General features: G+C 28.4%; 1 protein-coding gene across 1 annotated transcript in view; it reads left to right on the plus strand.

The window, feature by feature from the left end:
* The window catches only part of dpy (fibrillin-like protein dumpy), a 705,616-nt gene that overhangs the window by 665,856 nt on the left and 12,439 nt on the right, over positions 1 to 27,321 (plus strand). Inside the window, exons 152-168 of the mRNA XM_075365108.1 lie at positions 3,421 to 3,618; positions 4,523 to 4,686; positions 7,208 to 7,406; positions 8,400 to 8,621; positions 8,842 to 9,033; positions 10,119 to 10,331; positions 11,015 to 11,197; positions 11,745 to 11,926; positions 12,940 to 13,348; positions 14,760 to 14,948; positions 16,064 to 16,548; positions 18,622 to 18,898; positions 20,319 to 20,687; positions 21,939 to 22,139; positions 24,134 to 24,376; positions 25,044 to 25,232; positions 26,519 to 26,757. Coding sequence (XP_075221223.1) covers positions 3,421 to 3,618; positions 4,523 to 4,686; positions 7,208 to 7,406; positions 8,400 to 8,621; positions 8,842 to 9,033; positions 10,119 to 10,331; positions 11,015 to 11,197; positions 11,745 to 11,926; positions 12,940 to 13,348; positions 14,760 to 14,948; positions 16,064 to 16,548; positions 18,622 to 18,898; positions 20,319 to 20,687; positions 21,939 to 22,139; positions 24,134 to 24,376; positions 25,044 to 25,232; positions 26,519 to 26,757 — 4,154 coding nt within the window. The remainder of the gene's footprint in view (positions 1 to 3,420; positions 3,619 to 4,522; positions 4,687 to 7,207; positions 7,407 to 8,399; positions 8,622 to 8,841; positions 9,034 to 10,118; positions 10,332 to 11,014; positions 11,198 to 11,744; positions 11,927 to 12,939; positions 13,349 to 14,759; positions 14,949 to 16,063; positions 16,549 to 18,621; positions 18,899 to 20,318; positions 20,688 to 21,938; positions 22,140 to 24,133; positions 24,377 to 25,043; positions 25,233 to 26,518; positions 26,758 to 27,321) is intronic.

A 27,321-nucleotide genomic window follows, 5' to 3' on the forward strand; every position in this document is an offset into this window, starting at 1 on the left:
CAAATGTAAAGTATACAAGTGTTACGTAGTATATTTCACTGAATTTGTACTTATTCATCAAAATCATCATTCATTTATTTTTTTATAAAGTAACAATTACCTGTTTAAATATATTTAATTTATTGTTACCGGGTTGGTCTAGTGGTAAACTTGTTGTTGCAAATCAGCTGATTTCGAAGTCAAAAGTTCTCAGGTTCAAATCCTAATAAAGGTAGTTGCTTTTATTTGAATTTGAAAACTAGATCGTGGATATTAGTGTTCTTTGGTGGTTGAGTTTCAATTAACCACACGTCTCAGGAATGGTCAGCATGAGTCTGTTCAAAACTACATATTTACTGGTAAGTCGCTAATGACTTTAATTGTTGATGCAATTATAATTAAAAGTATTAAAAAAAAGTCTATTTAATGTTATTTTTATTAATTTGAATATTAATTAATTATACAGTATTGATAATTTTTATTTTTAGTTGTGATATGTAAAGCAACTACTATCCATAACTCAAAGATAGGAATTTTTTTTTGCCTCATAGGAACACACATAGCTTGGAATTATGATTTCTTCATTTGATGTTTTTTTTTCAGATGTGATTTTAGTATTTTTTTTTTTGTTCATATAACAGTACTTTTCTTTTACAAAATTCATTCTATAACGTTATTGTACAGAAACAAACATTGTAAAAAAATAAAACTATAGCAGTTTTTATTACCTACATGTCTAAAATAATTAATTGTATTTAAAAAAAAAATAGTTAGGTAGCTGGAGAGGTAAGCCCTGTTTTTGCATTACCATCAGATCAGGCTAAACAACAATTGTTAATTAAACCAAACATTGACAAAATGATTGCGGCTTGTTCGGTTTATTTAAATTAAATAAATAACTAATCAAAAAGCGCAAACAATTATTACAATCACCATTATTCATTTTTATGCAATAAATTATTATTATTTTTTAAACAGAATATATTAAAAGAGCTGATGTACTTGCATAGTCATATTTTCTCAAATTGCATATTCTGGCAATATTTATTAATCATAAATCATCATTTACATAATAAAAAAAAATTAGACGCTTGAAAACAAAACAGAGCACTCTACATTTTCATAATTAAGTAACCAGTCATTTATCATCCTGTTACAGATTCTTACTAATACAGTTTAACACATTCAGGTAACAAGTTAAATATCTTTAGGTGTAATATAGATGCCGGCCTCTGTGGCACGAGTGGTAGCATCTCGGCCTTTCACCCAGAGGTCTTGGTTTCGAATCCTGGTCAGGCTTGACATTTTTCACACACGCTATAAAGAATTCATCTCATCCTCTGCGGAAAAAAATTGCTTAACTGCAGACCCGGAGTACTCATTTTTCATTTTAAACAACATAAAATTCTTCTTATTTCTTAGTTTGTTACTAACATGCCTATAAAAGTGAAAAAGGTAAGAAATTTGGTGTTTGAAAAAAAGGAAACAATTGAGTCCTAACTAGCATCTACAAATAATTTTGATTAGGTGTTTTTGGTTTATTATTACAATCCAGTTCTACTAATAGTAATGTGCAGGCAAAGAAAAGGAAATGTATACCTTTGAAGGTTTACATCCTTCATAAAAAAAATACCTTATAATATGCCAAGTATGGTTATATATACGAGGTGCTACCCAAAAGTTCGGGGAATTTTACCATAAAAATATAATAGCTTACCATAACTTTTAATTTCCACTGTCTCCTTCAAAGTAATCCCCTTGGGCATTGATACAGTGATCCCAGCATTTTTTCCATGATTCCATGCATCCCTGGAAGTCTACAGGTGTAAGTGTTAAAAGCACATTCTGGGTTTCTTCCTGTATCTCCTCAGCTGTGTTAAAACGACGGCCTTTCAATTGAAAGTTTATTTTCAGAAAGAGAAAAAAGTCGCACGGGGCAAGGTCAGGCGAATCACTACATCTTTTTGGAAGCCAAGAAATTCTGAATGGCTAGCGATGTGTGCACGGGCGCGTTGACAGGGTGCAGAACCCAGCTGTTGTTACCCCACAGATCTGAACGTTTGCGCCTAATGCTTTCACGTAACCGCTTCAGAACTTCACAATAGAACATCCCATTGACAGTTTGACCAAGAGTTTGGCGACTTCCACTACAACGACTGCTGCTAGTTTCAGGGTAATACCCGTACACCCATGTCTCATCACCGGTTATGATGTTGGAGATGAAGGTCATCGCTTGCTGAATTTTTCAATTCACTACAGACAGCTACGTGATTTGTTTCTGGTCGCTGTTCAACAGTCTCGGTACAAATTTTGCAGCAATGCGTCTCATGTTCAAATTGTCCACCAAGATGCATTGCATGGATCCATATGACATTTGTATGATTGCACAAACATCATGGATTGTTTGTCTACGATCTGCAACAATAGCCTCTCGCATTTTCACGATGTTTTCCAGTGTTGCGCTTGTTGATGGTCTTCCTGAACGCTCGTCATCGACTGTTGTTCGTCCATCTTTGAATCGTTTGTACCACAAAAAAGTTTTACTTTTACTCATAGCATTGTCACCAAATGCTTCCACAAGCATACAACGGGTTTCTGCACCAGTTTTTTTTAAGCATTAAGCAAAATTTAATGCAGGTTCTTTGTTCTTTAAAATCTGCCATTTAGAACTTCGCCTAAGCAGTAAAACACAACGTTACACAACCGCATGAAAGTCAACAATGCAGCCTCTCACCGTCACAGCTGTTGGAACACTGATTCACAAAGAGTACTGTTAGCCACATCTAGCGGCAGCAGGTTGTACCAGCAATGGTTCACGCGCAAAATTCAAATTCCCCAAACTTTTGGGTAGCACCTTGTGTATAAATATATAAAAATAGTACCAAAAACAATATCAGTTAATGGAATTTTGTATCATTAAATTAACTGTGAATAATTTAAGGTGTTACTTTTATAGTTAACTTTATATCACTAAATATTAAGAAACTTTAAAACTTTTATTTGAGGATACACATTACAATGTGAAATATTAAAAAACAGAAGAAAACACACATTTGAAATGTCATTTCGGTAGAAAATGCCAAATGTTTTATGTGTTTATTATTACCAACCATTTCTTCCATTTGTGGAAGAAATACTTCCACAAATATATGTGGTATTGTGTGGATGTCTTTTGATCAAAGAATAAATTTGTAGTTAAATCTTAAGAAAAATATTCAGTAATAATTTAATTTAGTCATTGACAAGTACTGATGCAATCTCTGATAGTTGATTGTACATATTTCATTGTAATGCCAAGTAAGGAATGGAATGGAATTAAAATAGACAATAATTAAATAACCTACATTTTCTCTTCTATTTTATTTTATTAATACCTGTTAACAAATTAGATATTATTAAGAATTATTAATGAAAGATTATGTAATTTTTTTTTATTTACAGTACCAGCAACTACACCTGAATGTACATCTGATTCAGAATGTCCAATCTTAAGAGCTTGTGTTAACCAACGTTGTCAAGATCCTTGTGTTGTGTCAAATCCGTGCGGAACATCAGCCGAATGTGTCACAAGCAATCACCGACCTGTATGTAGTTGTCCTCAAGGATGGGCTGGAAATCCACAAGTTCAATGTTATAAACGTAAGTATTTCCATGTAACTACTTTTGTTTGAAATTTTGTATTTGATACATATAAAATATCTAGATAGTTTACTGTAGGTTTATGTATCAGAAAGGAACCAACCATACCTGATTAAATATTGTGTTTAATACATTTGGACTAGACAAAATTGTTCAAAGTTATTCTTCAATTCATAAATTTTTAATTAAATTGTTGCATCAACTTTCTATACTGTTTGTTTTTTAATGGTTACAAATGAATATCTCTTCTGTAGAATGGTACAGCAATTATAACCAGTTTGTAAAATTTTCTGTTAAATTTTTGAAATGAAGTCCATTTTAAAATAAAAAAATTCAGTATTAAGTATTCTTATTTTGTTTAATTCAAGTGAAAAAAAAATCCTGAATAAACAATGAAATTATTTATAAAAGTATTATTTTTATAACATAAATTAAAGATTCTGAATGATTTATCACTTAATATTGAATTTCTTTTATCGTATTCATTTAACACTTTATTCTGTATGGTTGTTCATTGTTGTACTTGCTAAAAATAAAAATTATGCCAATAATGGTATGGATAGTAACATTTTGTAACTGCTTAATTCTACATCAGTGTGTATTTACATCTTCTGTTTATTGGTAAGCAGTGCCATATTTTAGAAGAATTTTTACTTTCTCCGATTGTGTGGATATTTGTAATGCTGTGAAAACTAAAAATGCATTTTAAGATCAGTGTCAATGTATGATACATAACTTTAAAATAATATTTTGTTAATTTGCTGTTTATGTGATGTTTGCTCTTATAAATGTAATAGTTTAATTTCCTACGTAAACTCTTATTTTATAGAAGTAGATATTAGTTAGGTAGTAAATTTTTTTCATTAAGAACTACTTAAGTAACTAGATATGATTTTTTTTTCAGCGGAATGTAAGGTAGATGCTGATTGTTTGTATGATAAGGCTTGTGTAAATGGTAACTGTATATCACCATGTGTGGGTATATCTTGTGGACGTGGAGCAGAATGTCGAGTACAGTCCCATCAAGCTCAGTGTTTCTGCCCTCCTGGAACTCAAGGAAATCCACAGGTATTTTATATATGTATATAGAATTTCTTTTCAGTTGTTAATCAATTGTTGTAAAATCATCATTAATCAAAGTAATTGTGAGAATATTGACAAAAATAAATTTGAATATATTATTTAAATTAAATACAGATTGAAATAATTTAAAAAGTAATTAAACATGATTATAAAAAAGCACCAGAAAAGATAACCAGAATGTTATAAACAATATATATATGTTGTTTGAGAGAATATTTAGTTTTTTAATGATTTATTAATTAATAATCTATTAAAAAATAAAATATTTTGTCATATGAGTATATTTAATAGATATACTGAAATAATTGAGTAAAGATTGTTTGCAATTTGGAGTTTATCTTTATTTGTGTTTTGTTAACTTTATCTACGTATCAATAATTCTTGTTTAAAAGTTATTGCTATAAGAAAAATTAAATTTTTAATTTCTACACAATTATTACTCCTACAAGTATAGATCTACATTGTAATAACTTATTATTTGTTTAAGTTAAAAATTACAGCTTCAGAGAGATAAATAACTTAATACAGTGAAATTTTATTACTGTGGCTCTCTTTGTAGCAGCAATACCTCTGTTGTGGGAATATTTACCCTTCATATTCTTACATTAAGCAATGTATTTTATTTCTTTTATTATGGCAGATAAAATTTCACTAATTTCTCTTGCAGCAGTATTTTCCTGGTCATCAAGTGATAATTTTTTCTAATAACATTATGTTACAATAATAAAATCAACTGTCATGTTATTGAAACTGGGAGTAATTACAGAAAGATTTAAAGATCAGAACTTGAGTGAATTGATCAAGTAGTTTTCATAGATAAAGAGTTCAGATGTTTCCTTTTGGGCCAGAAGTAAAGACAAAATTCTCGCAAAAAATTTAGGATTTAAAAAAATTTTGAATTTAAATGTTTTGGTTGTTGACTGGAAAAGTGGGATAGTAAGAATAAAAAACAAATTATCTTATAAATTGTACTTCCAGAAAAAATTTTTAAAATTTAAAGATGAAAAATATGTCATTGGAAAAATGTCAAAGGAACAAATCACCATTTTATTCTGTGCTAATATGTCAGGAACAGAAAAACATCTGTTATTAGGAATCAGTAAATCAAGGAACACAAGAAAAGTTGATCAGAAAATTTTATTGGTGACAGATTATAGGACATATTGATATCATAATTAAAACCATTTTTGTGCCAGTCAATACTAAATGTATTCTACAACTGGTGGACCACAGTATCATAAAAGATTACTATAAGAAGGAAATGGTAAGACTTATTAAAAACACCTCAAAAGAAAATTAATTTATATGATGAAAACAGTATACCTACTGCAAAAAGCATGAGAAAATATAACCACAACATCAAAAAATTAATTTGACATTTTGGCCTTGTTCTAAACCCAGAAACAAACAATATTTATGTTGAAGAAGACAACCTTCCACAAAGTGAGCAGTCCAAACAGTTCTACATCTGCAGTATCTTCAGAAAAATAGATTTGGATCCTGTCTAGGGATAGACGATGGTTACTTTGGTTGTTTCTGACAATGGCAATATCATCAAAAGCATTCTCTTGCAGAATAAAGAAGAGGAAGGAAGTGAAGAAGACAATGAAACTGAACCAAAAATATTCCTGCCATCAAAGAAGCCTGCCATTAGATGCTAATCAGCTAATTTCCATACATGTCCAATGACACAACATAAATGAGGATTTACTAAAAGTTATAAGATATCTACTACAAATTAAATGCAAAGGTTAAAAATGACTGTGATTGTCAGCAGTAATAAGGTGAATTTTTACTCTGATAAGTTATTGGAAAAGATTAATACATATATTGTATAAATATTTTTTTGTAATTTTTATTAATATTGTATTTTTTGTATTTTGTTTTTACATATTCCTGTACCAGAACATTTTGCCTACAACTACATTCTAGAATAAATATTTTCAGAAGCCTTACTCTTGGATTAAGTCCAGGTTTCTTTTCTTTATGTTCAGATTTTATTTTTGTGTAATGAAAATTTTATTCAAGTTACTTTACATTACAGTTCTGAAACGTCCCAATTTAGGAAATAGATCTAAAATGCATCAATTTTTAAAGCCTGGATTTAATTTTTCTGTCTGAAAAGCAATTATAGCAGCAAAAACTGTCTACTTTAGTAAGAGTTCACTGTAATTCATAAACTGATAAAATATAGAATATAGTTGACTTCATAAGTCATATAGCAGGAGTATCAGGTGAATACACCATTTGCCAGGAATATATAGTCCCAAGTTTGATTCCTTGATTTGAAAGTTTTTCATCTTATCATTTCATTATACTTGTGAAAATTCTTGCTCTAATTCTTCTGATGTCTAATGCTTCTAAATAAATACATTTAAGGTCTGTTAAAAAATGTTTGATAAAAAATGAAGTGGCCATTAATATGGTCTCATTATTAATAAAAATAAATCTGGAATTTATTGTTCTTTATTATTCTGATTTATTAATTCATATTTAAATTTTTTAGGTATCTTGTGTATCAGTTGTATGTCAGTATAATGAAGATTGTGCAGACCATGAAGCATGTGATAGATTAAACAGAGTTTGTCGACCAGTTTGTGAAGAAGATACATGCGCTGAAACCGCCACATGTACAGCTCGTGAACATCAGCCTAGTTGTGTATGTCCACCTGGTAGTGAAGGAAATCCTTATATACAGTGTACAAGTAAGTTTATTTAATAATACTTGTGATAAATTTATCTGTTATTCAATAAAGTGTATCAAAATTTTCTCTAATTTACCTTCTTTTAATTAAAGAATTTCACTTTCATATAAAATTCCCCCTTCAAACATATGTTTTATGAATTTAAACAAATAAATTAATTTTTCAAAAAATTAGAAGTATTATCATACTGTAACATCCAACTATTTTTGAAGTAATATGAAAATAGAAAAAAAGTGTGTAGTAAAACATAAAATTTATAAGAAAAAAAATTACAGAAATTTTTTATTAATACTCTTTTGTTAAAATCTAAGTAGTGTGAAGTTGATACAAAAACTCTTTTTCTAACACATAACAGTACCATTTCTTGCAGTGAATATTTGGCTGTTGTGTAATATAGTATTAGTCAGTCTTTGAAGATTTTGAATACCAATCATTACTTCTAAAAATCTAAAGTTCTTAATCGCTTGGACTGTGAAGCAATCAAAACAAATATATTTATCTAAAATGATATACAGTCGCTTTCTTATCAACTAGGATAAGATAAACATCTTATCACAAATATCCTTTTAATTTGCATTACTTAAAAATAAACAGAATTTAATAATTTTTTATCACTTTATTTGAGGGAATGAAGTGTCAAAATTAATAAATTTAAGATATATAATTTACATAATTTTTATACATAATTGTTCCAATCCAATCCAAATAATGTTCCAATTTCCAAGCCCTTTCTGGTATTGAAAATGTTTTAAATTTAATTTTAAGTGATATCATAGATCGATCGTCAACTATAAAAATATTTTTATCTTTTATATAATTTGTTTATAGCACAATACACGCAGTTGTATCTAAAATTAAGTGATAAGTCATGTGTAAAAAACAAGTTTTTTTTATGATCAACAAATTATTATAAACAGAAATTTATTCAGTGATTAATAAATATCTTAAATTGATTTTATATTTTATTGTAATATATTTTTATTCTCTTTACAGGAGGGCGTATACCAGAATTAACACCAGAATGTTCTTCAGATGGTGAATGCCCATCCAGATTAGCTTGTATTAATAATCATTGTGAAAATCCATGTAAATTATCAGCAATATGTTCACCCGATCAAGAATGTCGTGTACAAGATACGTTACCATTACGTACGGTTATGTGTGTTTGTCCACCTGATAGTATTGCTCTTGCTGATGGACGATGCAAACTTATTGGTGAATATTATTATTTTAGTAATTTAATTAATGTATTATTTATTCATTTCATTCAGTAAATATTTATTATTTATAACAGTTAACTTACTTTTTTAAAGTTATTTTGAACTTTTTGATGAATTTTGTTGTGTAAGTTTAAAATAATTAGGTTTTCAAATAGAAGAGATGTGAAAATATTTTTTCATGTCATAATAATTTTCTTTTCTTTTTATTTTCATAGCACCTTCCCAAATTGAATGCAAAGTGGACTCTGATTGTAGAACAACAGAACGTTGCATGCGTGGACACTGTAATGAAGCATGTAGAGTAGATCCTTGTGGTCTCAATGCCCAGTGTAATTCTATCTCGCATTCTGCAGTTTGTACTTGTCCATCTGCATTTACTGGAAATCCCCACGTTGAGTGTTCATTAAGTAAGTTTTTTAAAACTATTTTATTTATTCATAAATTTATTGCAACATTTTTTCATCTTGGAAAAAGATTACTTAATTTACCTGGAAAAAAGTTATTTTACTATATAACACTTTTCTTCTTGCAATTGTTACAAGACTTGGGAAAAGTATAAGTGAGAATTATTAAGAATAATAAAAGAAAATGAATGATTAAATGTGGTGTGAAGCCATTCTAATTCCATTATTAAAGCCCAGTAAAATCAGGTTGTGTGCCTTCAGTTGTCACTAATATTCTGTTATCACTTATGAATGTTTTCTACCAGAGAATTGGGAACTGCAGATCAAAATGATATCTTGAGAATAACTCTTATTACATTAGAGCAGTGTAAATTCTGATCAGAAAGTTTTGCTGTCAAAGAAACTGTGCTGAATGTTTTGTTTTTTTTATGTCAGTACCTTGTTGCTGTTTTTCTTAAACCTGAAAAGACATAAGATGATTTGGTGAAGAATTCTGCTAAACACTTTGAATGGATTGAACAAGGATAATGTAGATAATTGTGTTTTTCATTTATGACCACATAGGATCACTTTAGTCAGTCCATTATCCAAGTCTCTTTGAAGGGACTGTTAAGGCCTTGCGGTCTTCCCAGTACTTCTTCATATGTTCCAATCTCCAAGCCCTTTCTGGTATTGAAAATGTTTGGGGTGTGAGTTTCTTTCTTGTGAGTATGAAGCAAGTGTTTTTGTCCTTGATTTTTTCATTTAATTTTATCTTGTCTGTGGTGTCTTCTGGTGTAAGGCCAATTTCTTTTAGATCCTCTCTTATTTCTCTGATCTATCTTCATATTATTTTGTATAAATAAGTGGAAAATTTAAATTTCCCTTCTGATATTTTAGAAATTATGTACATAAATTTTCAGGATAAGAGAATTTTTGTAAAAAATATCCCATGAAATATTAAATTTTATTTCTTTCATTTTTTTGTTTAATTTTAATTCTAAATCATTTTAAACTAAATTATGTTTATAAGCTAGAAATTTTAAGGTATGATTTACTTATATATGTATTTATTTCATACCTAATTGAATTTTTGTTGGTTTTTTCAGTTCCTAAAGTCGTTATTCAACTACCAGTACCAGAGTGTATAAAAGATGATGACTGTCCATCTGATAGAAGTTGTATTAATCAGAGATGTGAAAATCCATGCTCTAGTAGTCATCCGTGTTCGATTACAGCTTTTTGCCATGCTGAAGAACATAAACCTGTTTGTCGATGCCCACCTGGATTTAATGGAGATCCTTTCACTGAATGTAGACCACGTAAGTATTCTACCTTCATTCTTACTTTATTTTTTTATTCATGAATATCCCGGAAACAAGGTCATAGGCAAAGCCAACCTCACCAAACTACGTAGACATAAAAGGCCCAGTTATTCATAATCTATTAAGTACCCACAATCTTAAAACAGATCCAGTAGGTTTCTAGTCTGAACTCACAGAACACCACCAGGGAAGAGAATTCAAGCATATAGAAAAGGATGGTGGGGAATGAATTACTACCACAGAGGTCCTAAAAAACTACACTAGCGATCTCAGTGCTTCAAGAGGTCCCATCTAATTGGTAGACATCTATCCTCTCTACACTTCATTAGGATGTAAATTGTTTTATACCGATGAAAGCAGTATATTACTGAGTAAGGATTTTATATTAACCAACTCATGATAAAAAATTGGTTTCCTTTCTGACATTAAAAAAAATCATCTGAAAAAAAGGTGTAGGCCTTCCTTCAGCAAAGCACTCACACATCCCCAGAAATAGGTTGCAAATGTGAAATATACAATCAAACTATTTAATTGAATGGTTTAAATCCTATTCAATTAAATTCCTATTGAAGGATGAAGTTGATCTGTGCTGTATAACTGCACATAGAATGTTTTTTATTTTTATTTTTTAGCTTATATATTTAAAAAATTACATGTATTTTTATTTTTATTTTTTGCAGCTGGTGCTGTGGTAGGATGTTCAGCAAACTCTGATTGTAGTTTACAAGAGGCATGTATTAATAGACTTTGTATTACACCATGCAATTGTGGACCTAACGCTGATTGCCGTGTTACAAATCATTATCCAATATGTTATTGTCGACCTGGGTATTCCGGAAATCCACAGTTTGGTTGTGTTAAAGGTACATAAAATTCTTTTATAAATATTGTTAAAATTATTTATTTTCTTTTTTAAATTTCTTTATACAGTTTTGAATCCAGTTTTGTAAATTGAGCTAAAAATAATTAAGTATTACAGATTATCTATTTAAAAGACAAGCTATGTAAAACTCAAGCTAAATAAAAAAAATTAATTATATTTAGCTTATGCCCACCGGGCTGGTCTAGTGATTTCTCATTAACAGCCAATTTGAAGTCGAAGGTTCTGAGGTTTGAATCCTAGTAAAAGTTAGTTTCTTTTATTCAGATTGAATACTAGACAGTGATTGCCGGTGTACTTTGAAGGTTAGGATTCAATTAAACACACATCTCAGGAACGGTCAGCCTGAGTCTACAAGGCAATACCTCATTTACATGTCATACATATCTCATTGGGCTGTGGGGGGTTGCCTATTGTTCACTAGTTCAACAGATTGCAAGTACACGCTAGGGAAATAAAACTATTTAGCTTATAAAATTTTTTAAAGATTTTTGCATATAATATTGAAGGTTTTAAATATTTTTTTACAGTTGGCTGCGAGAATGATGAACAATGTCCATTTGATAAGACATGTTATAATGGAGAATGTGTTAGTCCATGTATATTGGGTGATCCATGTGTTGCTAATGCAGAATGTTATGGAAGCAATCATCGTAGTAACTGTCGTTGCAGACCAGGTTTCTCTGGAAATCCTCTTGTTCAATGTACACAGGTATGATAATGTGTTTGTTTTACAAAATGTAAATAAGTTACTAGATTCTACATTTTCTCTTACTGCACCAAATTTTTTTCTATAAAAATCAATATTATTTACTATAAAATAATGATTCTATGTAGATTTATTATAAAATCAGCATGGAATGAGGTTTTTTTTAATTAAATAAGGAATCATTCATACTGTATTAAATATGGTAATTATTATATAATAGTAACAAATTTATTAATTATTAAATAATAAAAGTGAAAAATATAGCAATAAATAAGTCAATCTATACCATGTAGTAATAACATTAATACAATCTCCACTAAGAAAACATTCAAATAATTAATTCAACAAAGACTATATGTGCATCAGTTGCACAAATATAAGAACAAAATATAACTATGTTTGTTAACATTACTTCATAAATCCGAAATAAATATAGAAATTGATCATTTAAGATCAATTTTTATTTTAATAGAACCTTCATTTTAATAGTTAACCATTGCAAATTAAACTACCTTATTTTAAAATCAGCTAACATCACCAAAATAAATTTTCAATCTTGAAATTATTAATAATTAGTTATCACTAAACATGTAGATATTATGTCCTAGTAATCTGACATAACAGGTAGTACAAATTACTTACAACAGGTTTTAAAATTTAAAACAAGCAGGTTTTACTTTAGTGATTTAAAAATAAGATTATTGAAATTGTTGTATTTGTTTAAAAATCTAAAAAATTTAATACAAAAGCCAGATTTTATGTAAGCTGATGTTAAGATCTTTCATAATCATTAAAACATGTACTAAAGAATAGATACAGTCATGGTCATGAAATGTATGTGTTTAACCTGATATTATAATTAGATTACAAGGTTTTTGGTTACATTTCATACACTTTTACCACAACATATATAAGACTGTTGAGTAAAAGAGTTATTTTAGTTATTAATCTGTAAGTTATTTAATAAAACCATATTTGTATGTTTATTTTTAACTTTTTTCATTTTAATTTTAAAGGTTGAATGTAGAGTAGATGCTGATTGTTCACAAGATCGAACCTGTATTAATGAAAGATGTGTTAACCCATGTACTGATGTTGTAAATCCACCATGTGCTGTCAATGCTCAATGTTATGTAAGAAACCATAATGCTGGTTGTCGCTGTCCAGAACATCTTCCACTTGGCAATCCACTTTCATATTGTGAACGTGCATCGGTTATCGAATCTGAACCCGAATGTCGCCATGATACAGATTGTCCATCTCAGTTAGCTTGTATCAGCAACACATGTACTAATCCTTGTATAGTGTTATCACCATGCACATCAACTGCTCGTTGCAGTGTATTAGATACAATGCCAGTTAGAACTATGATATGTACATGCCCTGAAGGATGGGTTCCAAATAATGAAGGAGAATGTAAACCAGGTAAGAATATTTGTTAAGAATGCATTAAGTATCTTTATAATTAAAATGTAATTTTTTGTAGAGCCTATATAAGTAACTATGTAAATCAGAAATTATTAGTAATTTAAGTACTGAAATTATTTAGCCATCTTCTGTCAGGTAAGTGATCAAAGAATTTTTGCTTTCCTATTTGGTAAAACAAATCATTAGATTGACATACCAGCTTTGTTTTTCATTATAGTTCATTGTTTTGTTGTTCCAACAATTGGCATTTTGAAAACTTATTAAAATTCTTTTTTTAGAAATTCTGAGTGATCTGATTATTTATAGATTTTCATTTCATTTATTGTTTCTGATATCCAGTTATGAACATTATAAAAAATATTGTATTCTTAAATTGACTACCAAATAAAGTGATTAAACAGAACCCACTAAATGATCCTTAAATTATCTTCAGTCTTGATTTTAATTATAGCTCACTGTATTAATAAACATCTTATTCAAAAAATGAACTGAAAACATATTTCCAGTCCATGTGGGTGTTCTACTGGACGGATCGGACTGATTTTTTTTTTATTCTGCTCAGAATGACCAACAGATATATCAACAAACCCAAACTCTCCCTTTAGAAATCTTCATTTATTCCTCCATTGAGGAACTTTCCGAGGTTATTACTCACAGGAAAATCACTTTGAAAGTCCATCAATGCTTGATGGCATATCTGCAGGCCATTCCAAGAAGAATAAAAAATCAGTCTTATCTGTCTAGTAAAATGTCTGGATAAACTGGAAATTAGTTTTGAGCACGCACCTTACCTGTGGTAGGAAAGAAAAGATAAATACAAGGGAGTTGGAGATAAAATGTCTTATAAATTAAAACAAGTTTTTAGCCAATTGTTTTAAATATATAACATTACTTTGTTATAATATCAACACTGAAGCATGTGTCCACTAGGTTTTTATATAATATTTTTAAATATATAACATTACTTTGAAAAAATATTAATGCTGCAAGGGCCACTAGTTTTTAATAATAAAAAAAAGGTAAAGAAAGATTGAGGAAAAGGTTACATGATGATCATAGACTATCTATGACCAGATAAAAAGCAATACAAAGATGTCAGTGACATCATAGCTGATGCAGTGAAGCAGCTGAAAGAAATTACTAAGAGTATTTTTAAAATTAGTATAAACTTTGTCAAAAGTATACAACTGCCAGAGGAATCTACTTTGAATTGTATATAATCTTAAGTGTTTTAATGTATATACTTATAACATAAATGTACTTCTTTTTAAAATTGTTCATCTGTACAAACTCTTAAAAGGAATTCCTAACAAAATGTTTCATTAGATTTATACACATTTTAGTTTCCTAATAATTCAAAATGATATTAATATATAATTTCAATTATTTAATTTTTGTCTTTTTTCAGTTATAGTACCAATGCCACCAGGATGTACAGTTGACAGTGAATGTCCAACAAATGAAACTTGTATAAATAGAATGTGCCGTAACCCATGTAATTGTGGAACAAATGCACAGTGCTTTGTACAGAATCATAGACCTATCTGTTCTTGCCAAGAAGGTTATGAAGGAAATCCAAATGTTGCTTGTAGACCAGGTAAAATATCTTTTTTAAGTAACGTGATAAAGTATTTCAAAATCAGAAAAATATTTAGTAAAGTTTAAATAAGAAAATTAGTTTTTTTTTGTAAAATGAATACAGCACCTGTATTTTATTAGGTATTACTGTAATTTTGATGTACAACAATTTTGAGGCAAATTCTATGAAACATCATTATAGTTTTTATTTCTTCTGTTAATCAGTGATAATTTTTAACCTCTTGTAATGAGTTAGGTTAAAACCTTACCTCTTCAATCATTTTTAACCATGGGTTGCTGCTTAGGTATCTAAAATTTATTACCAAATAACTATCAGGAAGTATAGAATAGAAAGAATTATTCTATGAATGTAAATTTCCCCTACTAAATAAATTGAAACACTTTATGGAATCTATTGTATAGCAAAAAATGGTTATATATTAATTTGCTGATTTACTTCATCTGTCCTCACAACATTAAAGTGTCTGAGGTATACTAGTCAGAGTTGCTTTCTCTCAGAATAGTATAGAACACGTAATGAACAGCATCAGTCGCTTGGGCTGAATATCACCTGCATTTCATTAAATATTGGTATGCAATGATATATTCTAGCTTGTGAATATCACAGGAAACCACTTTTCTCTTCTCTTTCCCTAATAGGCCTAGTATGTTATCAGCTATAATTAATCCCTTATCATGGAGATCTTGTGTAATTATGTTTTTTGTTTATGTTTAATTTCTAGTTGATTAAAGCTTGAATAAAGGGTTAATATTTCTACACTTCCATAGAATTTCTATTAAACCTGAGAATTCCATATTCTGGCCATTTTAATAAAAATCCTAATTGCCAGTCAATTTCTGAAGTGACTGATTCTTGCATCAAACCTTTACAACCATCTGTTTATGGCTCTAATGTACATACAAATAATATTTAGAAACCTTAGGATTTCAGTTATATTTATATAATATATATATATATATGTATATATATATATATGTATGTGTGTGTGTGTGTGTGTGTGTGTGTGTGTGTGTGTGTGTGTGTGTGTGTGTGTGTGTGTGTGTGTGTGTGTGTGTGTGTGTGTGTGTGTGTGTGTTGTATTTATTTATAATTATTTATTTTTTTATTTTCAGTTGGTTGTAGATCTGATTCTGAATGTGATTCTGGTAAAGCTTGTGTTAATGGAAATTGTGTAAATCCATGTGTCATCAGTGACCCTTGTGGAGCAAATTCTGAATGTTATGCTGTTGGAAACAGGGCAGAATGCCGTTGTTTAAGTGGTTATCAAGGAAATCCTTTGGATAGATGTCTTGTTGTTGGTTGCCGTAGTAATAGCGATTGTCCTGATGATAGAGCATGTATCAATGCTCAGTGTATTAATCCATGTATTTATGAACATCCTTGTGCATCAAGAGCTGAATGTCAAGTACATAATCATCTCGCATTATGCCGTTGTCCGGTCAGTTTTATGGGTAATCCATATGTTGCTTGTCGACCTGAGCCTACACCGGAATGTAAAGTTGATGGAGATTGTCCTCCATTCCTTGGTTGCTTTAATGAGAAATGTAGAGAACCTTGTGGACAAGTTGAACCATGTAAACGTCCAGCTGATTGTCAGGTAGGTTTTCCTTATTAGTTGTCAAAGATTTTTTTTTTTACAATAACATACAATATTTTATAATTTATTAATAAAACCATTATCATTATTTATATTTTTAAATCACTAATATAAAACCCCACTACTTGCAGAAGTTATGATCTCTGAAGATGTTGTAAATATGAAAACTGCAACTTCAAGACTATAAACATATTGAGAAAATATGATATGGTCTTTACAATTAAAAATCGATATTAACTATTAGTTTTAGTTACATTAAAACAAATTTGCTATTTGTAGTCATTTGTGGTGGTTTTATTTAATTTTCTATTGCTATTCATAACAACTACATAACTGAACAAAAGACTGTTTATCAAAATTGTTTACTAATTTTTCATTGCTCAAGAGTAGCTTTGATTATAATTTTTTTTTTTTAATTATTTCTCATTGATCAAGTTTTATAACTTTATTACCAAATTAACAATTTCATTCATTGACTTCCTAACAAATTTTTATTTACCACTGGACCACTTCTTATTCATTGTTCATCATCGGATTGCTGCATTATTAATTTCACTGTAAGATTTTTTGATAAAATTTGTTAAGTTACACTACATCAGAGAATAGAATTTTTTTGAAATCCCTCTCTATTTTTTCTCTGCACAAGATTAACAGTTCTGTTATTACTGAATCAAGTTCCATTCTGCTAATATGAATAGGCAACTTTTCATAGGTTTTTCCACTAAGCATTTATAAAAGATGATTTTATTTCTTTAACCCAATTATTGAAGTTAACTGTACTATCTGCTGTCATATTTTTTTAAATATTGCCTAAACTTTAATCATTTTTTATTATATTAATCAATGTCCTAAAGTCTGACATAGATAGTACAGTTTGAAAGCAGTAACAATTCCTTAATTATTAGTGTTTGAATAACAGTGCAGAGTGGTTATAACAGAAGAAATGAAACATTTAGATGTGGATAAAAGAAACTTTATTTTTTATAATTTTCAATTGTTTTGTTTTACTGAAACAGGTTTTACTGCAAACCCACCAGGTTGGTCTAGTGGTGAACACGTCTTCCCAAATCACCTGATTTGGAAGTCGAGTTCCAGTGTTCAAGTCCTAGTAAAGTCAGTTATTTTTACACGGATTTGAATACTAGATTGTGGATACCGGTGTTCTTTGGTGGTTGGGTTTTCAATTAACCACACATCTCAGGAATAGTCGAACTGAGACTGTACAAGACTACACTTCATTTACACTCATACATATCATTCTCATTCATCCTCTGAAGTATTACCTGAATGGTAATTACCAGAGGCTAAACAGGAAAAAGAAAGGTTTTACTGCAATCGTTTATATTACATGATATTTCCTATTTTTGTGTTTTGCTTTTTTCTTAATATGAAGGTTTTTAAATGTACTATTATATTATTTTAATTATTAAATTGCTTCAAGAAGTAAATCTGTTATTATTAACATGATTTTCTTAATATTATATCATATTATTTGCTATTTGTATTAGTTGAATTGTTTGTTTTTGTACAGTGTATTTTCTTTTTATACATTTTGTTGTGGTATCAACTATTATAATCATTAGCATTTTATGGAAATAGCATAGTCTGATGAAAGAAAATATGTTTCTCTGTTGCCTATAATAATTAGTTTCTGCTGTTTTCCTTCTTTTTTCTCTTCACATTCTCTAGTTCACATTGTTTAACGCTATTGTTCTAATTATGGATCGGTTATAAAATTATTAATTATTTTTCTACATAGGTATATTTATTTATACTATTCAAAAAAATGATGAAATATTTTTATTTCAAATAAAAAGGTAAGAATTCTTATTAAGAGAAGAGTCAATTATGATATACTTGGTTTTTAAATCAAGACTTACAAGTGCATACTGAAGTGATTATAAAACAATATAATTGTAATTAGTTTTATTTTAAATCTAAACTGCATTTCTCTCTAAAGAAAAATTTTATTCTTAAGTTATACACCTTATATTATCATATTGTTAATGAACTTTTTCATTATGGATAAAAATAATTGATGTTATGTATAATCTAATTAATATTATTTTGTAGGTTGTAAATTCTTTACCAGTCCGTACAATGATTTGTGTTTGTCCAAGCGGTTATATAAGCAGCGGTAGTGGTACATGTAATCCAACGCCACCTATTGAAAAGATTGGTGGTTGTTTGAATGATTCAGAATGTCCATCTGAAAGAGCTTGTGTTAAAGGTATTTGTAGAAACCCATGCAACTGTGGTTCAAATGCAGATTGTAGAGTTGTGGACCATAAACCTGTTTGTTCTTGTCGACCTGGCTTTGATGGAAATCCAGATATTGAATGTTCTAGAGGTATGTTTTCAATATTATTGAAATATTTTTAAATTAGTTGGTTTTTTAAAACTTTCTTGTTAGGTTTCATTATTTTAGTCTTTGTTTTCATTATTTTGTATCTAGTTGCTAGATCTTTTTAATGTTTTAATGTTAGATCCTTTTAGATCTTTTTTAATGTTATGCATTTACTGATGAAGGAATTCAAATAACTGAAGAATTGGACTGACATGTCTGCTTAATTACGGCCTTATTTTCTTTATCACACCACTCGCATACATATATTTTGATTACATTTTTGTATGTTGAATTTAATTTTTCCGTTATTTATTATTTTTTATTCCGACTATTTGATTTAAATTGTTATAATAACTTTTACAGAGTTGTGTATTGAAAAAAAAATTGCTAGTTCAACATCAGTAAATGTTAATAGATTTATAGAAAATATTTTCTTTTTCTTTTATAAAATGATTATTACACCAATAATTAACAAATTATTTTCAAAAAAAAAAAATGGAGTTTTATAAATTACTTTAAAGATATAAGATATATACTTTAAATTACATTTTTAAGATATTTTATTGTGCTTTCTACTTCCATCCTTAGAGATGCTTTAGTAAATTTTATAAATAAATAAATAGTGCCACTTACTTTAGATGCTTTATACAAAGCTTCAAATTGTTATTTCTCTTCATAATTTTTATAATTTTGTTTAATTTTTTAATAAAATAAAAAACTTTTTTCAATCCTTATTTCACATTTCATTTTTGTTGTATATAAACTGATGTTAAACATTTTATATTTTCAGAACTGCGTAAATATTAAAATTAAAAATAAATACTTCCATTAAAAAATTAATTAAACATACATGCTTATAAAATAATGAAATATAAAAAAATAAAAAATTTATTTTACTGCTACTTGTTTAGAGGAAGCTAAATTACTAAATATTGATTCCTTAGAAAATAAAAACTGTAAGTAATGTGTAAAAATAATCTTGACAAAAAGTAAGTGAAAGAAAGATAGTATGATGTAAAGTGATATGTTATTAAGGTAGGAGAATATTTGATTAGTAAAATTTGAGATGTACTAGTAGGCTTGAAAGTATTGTCTAAAATTTCATTATACATAAATTAAATTTGAGCGGTTAGTAATTTTTTTCTACAGTTTATTTAAAAATGTTTTAATCAAATAAATTTATTGTATTGTTCAGTTTTACTCCAAATTCAGAATGTGGACATCATGTGTGGGATTAGTGTATGTTGCAGTTTTTTTCCCCCATTTTATTCATTTGATTTTATATTTATGTTTTTCAAATAAACAGAATAATTATTAAATAATATCTTTATTTATTGTTATTTTATTAAAACTTTAATACTATAGTAAAGAAGCATTGACTTTTATTAGTATATAATGAATATTTTTAATTTGATTTTTTCAGCTGGTTGCCGAAGTGATTCAGATTGCTCTGGCATTCATGCATGTGTAAATAGATTATGTACACCAGTTTGTGCATCTGATGGCAGTACATGCGGTACAAGTGCTGTATGTTATGGTGCTCACCATCGTGCAGTATGTGAATGTCCACCTGGATTGACCGGTGATGCTCAGATCGCTTGTATTTTAGTTGCATGTACTTCTAATTCTGATTGCCCAGTTGATAGAGCTTGCATTAATCAACAGTGTGCTTCGCCATGTACTGTTAATAACCCATGTAAAGAACCGGCTGAATGTCACGTATATAATCATGAACCTGATTGTTCATGTCCACCTGGTTATATTGGTGATTTAGGAAAAGGATGTGAGAAAGGTATGTTTAAGAATTATGGTATTACCTTTTTCTTTATAATACTAACATTATTTTATAAGTTTTCTGTTTCTATGATATTAAAAATATTCTCATTGAATTTGCAGAGACCTATATGAGTTACATTATTGACCAGTTAAATTTATTTCTTTAATTTAAGTCTTTTGAAATTAATCCTATACAATTCCAAGGCACAGGGTTCTTCTATATTTAATAGAAGTCTATCTTAAATAACTTAAATCAGTATTACAATTACACTATTATAAAAATCATTCTGCACTTTAGTAAAGAATTTTCATTTAATAATGCATAATCTGTTTTTTCATTTATAATAATATTATTAAAATTTAAATCTAAATGAATTATTAAATAAAAATAGAACAAAAATTTTAACATCAATATACTGTGGTAGGTATGTTTTAAAAATTAATTTTTTGTCAAATTATACTAATATCTTACATCATGGGATGAACTTATGACCAAATATCAATCAGATTTTTACATTAATTGCTAAATTTTGAAAGTTTCTCTCCTCTTGAAAAGTAGCTAGAAGTTCAGAAATATCTATCTATAAATTGTTAATCTTAAATCTTATAAATTTAATTATTTCTAATTCTTCATCATCTAATTCATGGAGTGTGAGTAATCATGTATTCGTTAAAATGTAATTTAGTAATTACCATCATTCTTAGAAACTATAATAGAAAACGTTTGAAACAAAAATTACAAACCTCTGAAAAACTAAAATAGTAATATATAAACTACTATATATATATATATAAGTGAAGATAACAGTTAATTGTCAGTGGTAAACAATCAAAACTACAAAATACTCATAATTCTACAGATACTTCTGATATCAGAATATGCATTTAGTATTTACCCGGCCTTATAAATAAGTATAATGTCAGAAAGTAAGTGGGAATTCTTTGAAAAGGAAGCATTAGTAATAGGACTTGTAAAAGAATTGCATGTGTAGCTGTGTAGAACATGGTATAGTAACAAAATACAAGTATCACATATCAACAGCAGCACAGTCAAGGGCACGAATAAATAAGGCCATACTGAATAAAGGGTTAAAGAATTCAAAATCTATTTATAAAAAAAGGAGAGTGAATAAAAAAGCTAATTGTTCTTTATAATTTTTTTTCTTTTTAATTCTAATTTTTTTTTTTTGTATTCTTCGTAGAATGTAGTACTTTATTGTTCAGATGAGATTTTATATAATTGTCATTATTATCCTTGTTTTTACAGTGGAAGTTGCATGTGTAAGTGACACAGAATGTCCATCTCAGACTGCTTGTATCAATGCAGATTGTGTTAATCCATGTGAAATTTCTAAACCATGTGGTAATAATACAATTTGTCAAGTATTTGACACAGCTCCTGTTCGTACAATGATTTGTGAATGTTTACCTGGATTCCAAGGAAATGCTGCTGTACTTTGTGATAATGGTAAATAGTATAAATTATTTTTTTGTTATTTTTATTTAGGAAGTGCATTTATACACAAGAACAAAAATTAATCAACGTAATGATGGGTGAAAAGATTCTAGATCCTTGTCAAGAATTGAATTTGAGATCAGCTTATTCAGAAATCAACATGCTAATTGTTATACCAGTTGGCTTACCAGTATTATATATTTTTTACTGTAGAATGTTATATATTGTCAAACTTTGGGAAATGGTTCAGTACTTAAAAAAAAGAAAGGATTATGAAAAATGTTCTTTCTCGTTTCACTTCCCAGCTATCTGCCAATTTGTTTTTTCATTAAAAATTTGTACCGAGAATGGATTTAGATATTTCAACAAAATTTGATACACATATTTAAACAGACATTACAAAAAATTAAATTTTAAGATTTTTCATATATCAGATTTGAAAATGAAAAATTTCAAAATTAAAAGACATTCAGATATTTTAATCCTTTATAAACTAAGTAACTGCAATTTTTTCAAATTCTGGTTTATTATCAAAATTATTAAGAACTTTTTTTGTGAACAAAACATTAGCATCTATATAAATACAATTTCAGATGATGTAAATATAGCGGAAAATATATTTTTAGTATTTTGTACCTGTTTTCATTTCTTATGTTAAGCCAGTATGATTGCATTAAAAATAAATCCATTTAAAATCAGTAACTCATTGTAAATAAATTATTTGAAAGTAGTTTTTATATTTTTTCTCATTTCCCTAAATGGGAAATAGGTGAAATAAATGGGTGCCACCCTACTTAACTGATATAAATAGGGTGCCACATCTTACTAACTGAATACTCAGTATATAATTAACACACACTGACTCAAACACACACATACATACATGTAAAAGAGGCAGTTTTTTTTTTCTCTTGGCGTGATAAAATAATTTCAGTCAGCATGGCTAGCTGATTGGTTTATTTTTCTAAATCAGCTGGTCTCAGGTTAATGGTCAGCATGAACATTGCATTCATCTGTATCATCTATTGATAAAATTCGTACATTTACATATCCTAAGTATATTAATAATAATAAATAAGTTGCATTTTTTTTTTCATTTAAAAATAAAGGTCAGCATTTCATTATATGAACTAGTTACGTAAAAACATAGGTTTATCTTTGAACAGAAAAAATTATTAATTTAAAAATCAGCATTTTTTATTTCTGTAAAACTTATTTTTGTTTTTCTAACAAAAGAAGTTTTTGTATTATGAATAGAAAGTATCAGCCAGAAATCCAGGAAAGTGTTTGTTAAACATGTGTATAATTTGTTATAGTTCCCATAAGTAAAGTCTATCTGATTACGTTGTATCTTCTAATCGTAATATAAAATGTTAATAGATTTATTCTAAATGTGTATTATTCCATTTCTTATTCTTCCAACTTATTTCCCTCTTACAATTTTTTCTACCTCTATACTTCTTAATAATATTTTTTCCTATTTTCTTTCCATTTACTTTCCAGTTCAATTTTTAAATGTCTGTTCTCCCTTCTTATCCACCATAATTTCTATATTTTGAGACCCATTACTTCTAAATTCCTCACATGATGTTTGTTTATCTTGATTATCATACTTCTACGAAAGATCATTTCATATATCACAATTTACTTTCCCCCTGCCCGTTTTGTAATCCAAGCCTCTGCACTATACGTCTGAATCAGTGTGAAGTTCATCTCGTGTAAGATTACATCTCTTCTGTACTTCTTCACTCAGTCCACTTAAATCAGCTAAAAATTTCTTGAACTCTTCTTTCTATTTCTTCATTGGTCTCCTAATAAGAGTCTGAAAACACTGTTTGCCTTTATTAATTCAAGAAAAATGTGTGTGAAATTACACACATTTCAGTTACCTAGATTTTTTCAAAACTTATTATTACTGATTTATTAAACATTTTATTTAATAAGTTGTTAAACAAGTCTAATAGGTTAATAACTTATTAAATAAACAATGAAAATCTTTGTTACAGTTTGCCTGGTTGAGAAAGGATTTGTAAGAGATGAAAACGGAAACTGTGTCTGTCCTCCAGGAACAGGATTAAATCCAAATGATGAATGTGTTAGATGTACACCTGAAAGAGGACAAAAAGTTGATGAACGTGGACATTGTGTGTGTGCTTTAGAAAAAGGAATGATTATTGATGAAAGAGGAAACTGTGTTTGCCCTGTCGAACATGGTTATCGTTTGGACATGTATGGAAATTGTGTACCTGGTAGGTATTATGGATTATAGTTTTATCTTGTTAAAAAAGACAACATTATGATTATTTGAGCTAATTTTTAAACTAATTATTCTGTGAAATTTTCTTGATTGTTTCTATTTTATAATTAGATGTGTTATCAATAATGTTGGTTGATAAGAAACTCTCTCAACTCTATGGACAATCAGTTTGTATATAAGTAATTTGTTCACTCACTTACTAATGCTGGTAGACCAGTTTTTATAGATTATAGTAAAAATTTGACATTTCATTGATGTATTAAATTACAGAATTAAACATTTTTAAGTGGTAGCTTATAATGTAAAGTATTTTAAACTGGTTTCAGTAATTTTTTACAATACTTTTTTTAATATTTTATTTATGTTTATTTTTTTATTCTTAAACTTTTATCAAACTTGTTGGACCATATTTTTCAAAATTTAGCTTAAAAAATTCTTCTTGTGAACATTATAACTTGACAAATTTTAGCCACTGACCATCAATTTATATAGAACATCAATACATCATGAAGCTGAGACCTAATATTTCTTTTGTTATTTAACATTTCAAGATCTTACTAATTGTGCTAAATAATATACATATATATATTAGAAACATTCTATTTTAATTGATACATTTAAAATCTTTTTATTAAAAGTCAATTATTCTAAATTTACAGTGCAAGTAATTGAGTGTGAAACTGATGAACAGTGTCCAGACCATCGTTATTGTAATCCAGAAACAAAAACATGTGATGATCCGTGCTTGACAAAACGATGTGGAATCAATGCACTGTGCAATGCTACCAAACACCAAGCATTCTGCCAGTGTATCACTGGTTACACCGGTGATGCCAACATTTATTGTAGTAAGTATTTATAATTTTAAAATAAAAAATGTAATGGAATTTTATCTACTGTGTCAGTTCACATGATCTAGTTTTTATATTAAGCTCTACTTTTTCTTTTATGATGAATAATTTATGTCTATATTTACTGGCAGATTCAGGCTCTCTTTTATTTATGCATTGTATTTATTTATTTTATATAAATGTTTGTTATTAAAATGCTGTGGTCATTAGCCTCAAATTAATGCAAACAGTATACAGTGAGACTCCATCTGGTATTATTTAATTTCAGAGACATGGAAACTAGTTTATTTAACACTGTTTTAGTCATTTGTATTTATCCTTTCTTTGCACAACTCTGTAACACATTTTCAGATGTTACAAAATGATTAGATTATAAGATATCCAATTACTTTTGTACCTGTAATCAGTACAGTGCATATATACAGAGATTTATAAACTTTTTACTCACTCATTAATTACAATGTTGTACATTTCTCTGAAGAGAAGTGTTTCACCTGAGTTGGAACATCTGATACAAAATAGTACTACAAACATTTCTAATCCTTCATATTTTTTTTGTATTCCAATTATAATTATCATTATTACTTGACAGAATTTTAAATGATAAAACCTACGGTGTCAAAGTTTTTGAAACTCTCATAAAAAATTTCCATACTTATAGCTTCTGTGTTGGTTTAATTCTAATAAAAAATTTAAATAATGTTAACTTTGTGAAAATTCACTTAAAAATTAATAAAAGCCTGAATTTTGGAATCACAAAAGTCTGTTATTAAAAACCTGTAATAATAATACCACTCAAATTGCTCATCATAGAATTGCCCATATCTCCATCAAATCGAAATTTACATATTATGGATTTTATTTTCTACTTATATTAATAAAGGCATCTGTAAGTTAAAATCATTAAGGTCATCCAGTTGTAGAAGTCCTGATAAAGTCTCTCAGTACTTAACCCCAAATAAGTTTAGAAATTCACAAATATCTGTATTTTGAATGTTTGTGTTTTTTTACAATAACTCCACAGAAATGAATTTAAGAAGTATATTAATTTTATCGCTGTATTAAAATTCTTACACTGAGGCATTTTCTACAAGCATCTTTTGTTATAGCCTCTTTTAATTACATAGGATTTTAAGGTAGTTATCAAGTAATTTGTTACAATGGATTATCTTTAGGGAATAAAAGTATTATCCATTTTTTAACAAAAACAGAGGATAAAGTAGTTAATATTTTTTTCAATTGTCTTAATGCATTGTATTTAATTAAAAATTTTATCTTTTCAGATACAACTTCACATCTAAGGACAGATTTCCCAAAACCAGAAATGGCAGTTAGTTGTTTATCTGATGGTGTACAAGTTGAAATCCACATTACAGAACAAGGATTTAATGGTGTACTGTATGTTAAAGGTCACAGTAAAAATGAACAGTGCCGTCGTGTGGTTACATTACCACAAGATTCAACAGCTCGTACTGAAATATTCAAAGTTAATTTTGGTACCTGTGGATTAATACAAGTGAATGTAAGTTTCATAATATGAATACCTAATGTTAGCTGCGCACATTTTAATAATTATTTTATATCCTGAGTTTTCAAATTTTGTTATTGAGTCATCAGTCATTTGATTTATTTGATACTACTTCACTCATTTTTGTTCTATGTTAATCTTTTAACCTCTGCATAATTACTATCTCGTATCTCTTCAGCTACCTGTTTTATAAATTCAATTCATCTTTGTCTTCTATAATTTTTATCCTCTACACATCCCTTTACATCAGTATCAATTAGACTTCAATGTCTTAATCGATGTAAGGTAATGGGATATGACTCATCAGTCTAGTTCACTTCTACCACAAACTTCTCTCCTCTCTTATTCACCTTAAGACATCTTCATCTTGTATTTTTTCAACCTACCTAATGTTTAACATTTTCTGAAATAATTCTAATTTTCAAAGACCACTTTGAAATGTTGAATTATTATAGGAAAAATTTGATGTATATTTTGTATGTTTTGTTTCCATAAAATGTTCTATGTAACAAATATTTTTATGAAAATCTTTCTAACAGATAGATCTATATTAGATAA

The sequence above is a fragment of the Lycorma delicatula genome, chromosome 4, assembly GCF_047948215.1.
Source record: "Lycorma delicatula isolate Av1 chromosome 4, ASM4794821v1, whole genome shotgun sequence".
In the NCBI taxonomy this organism is placed as follows: Eukaryota; Metazoa; Arthropoda; class Insecta; order Hemiptera; family Fulgoridae; genus Lycorma; species Lycorma delicatula.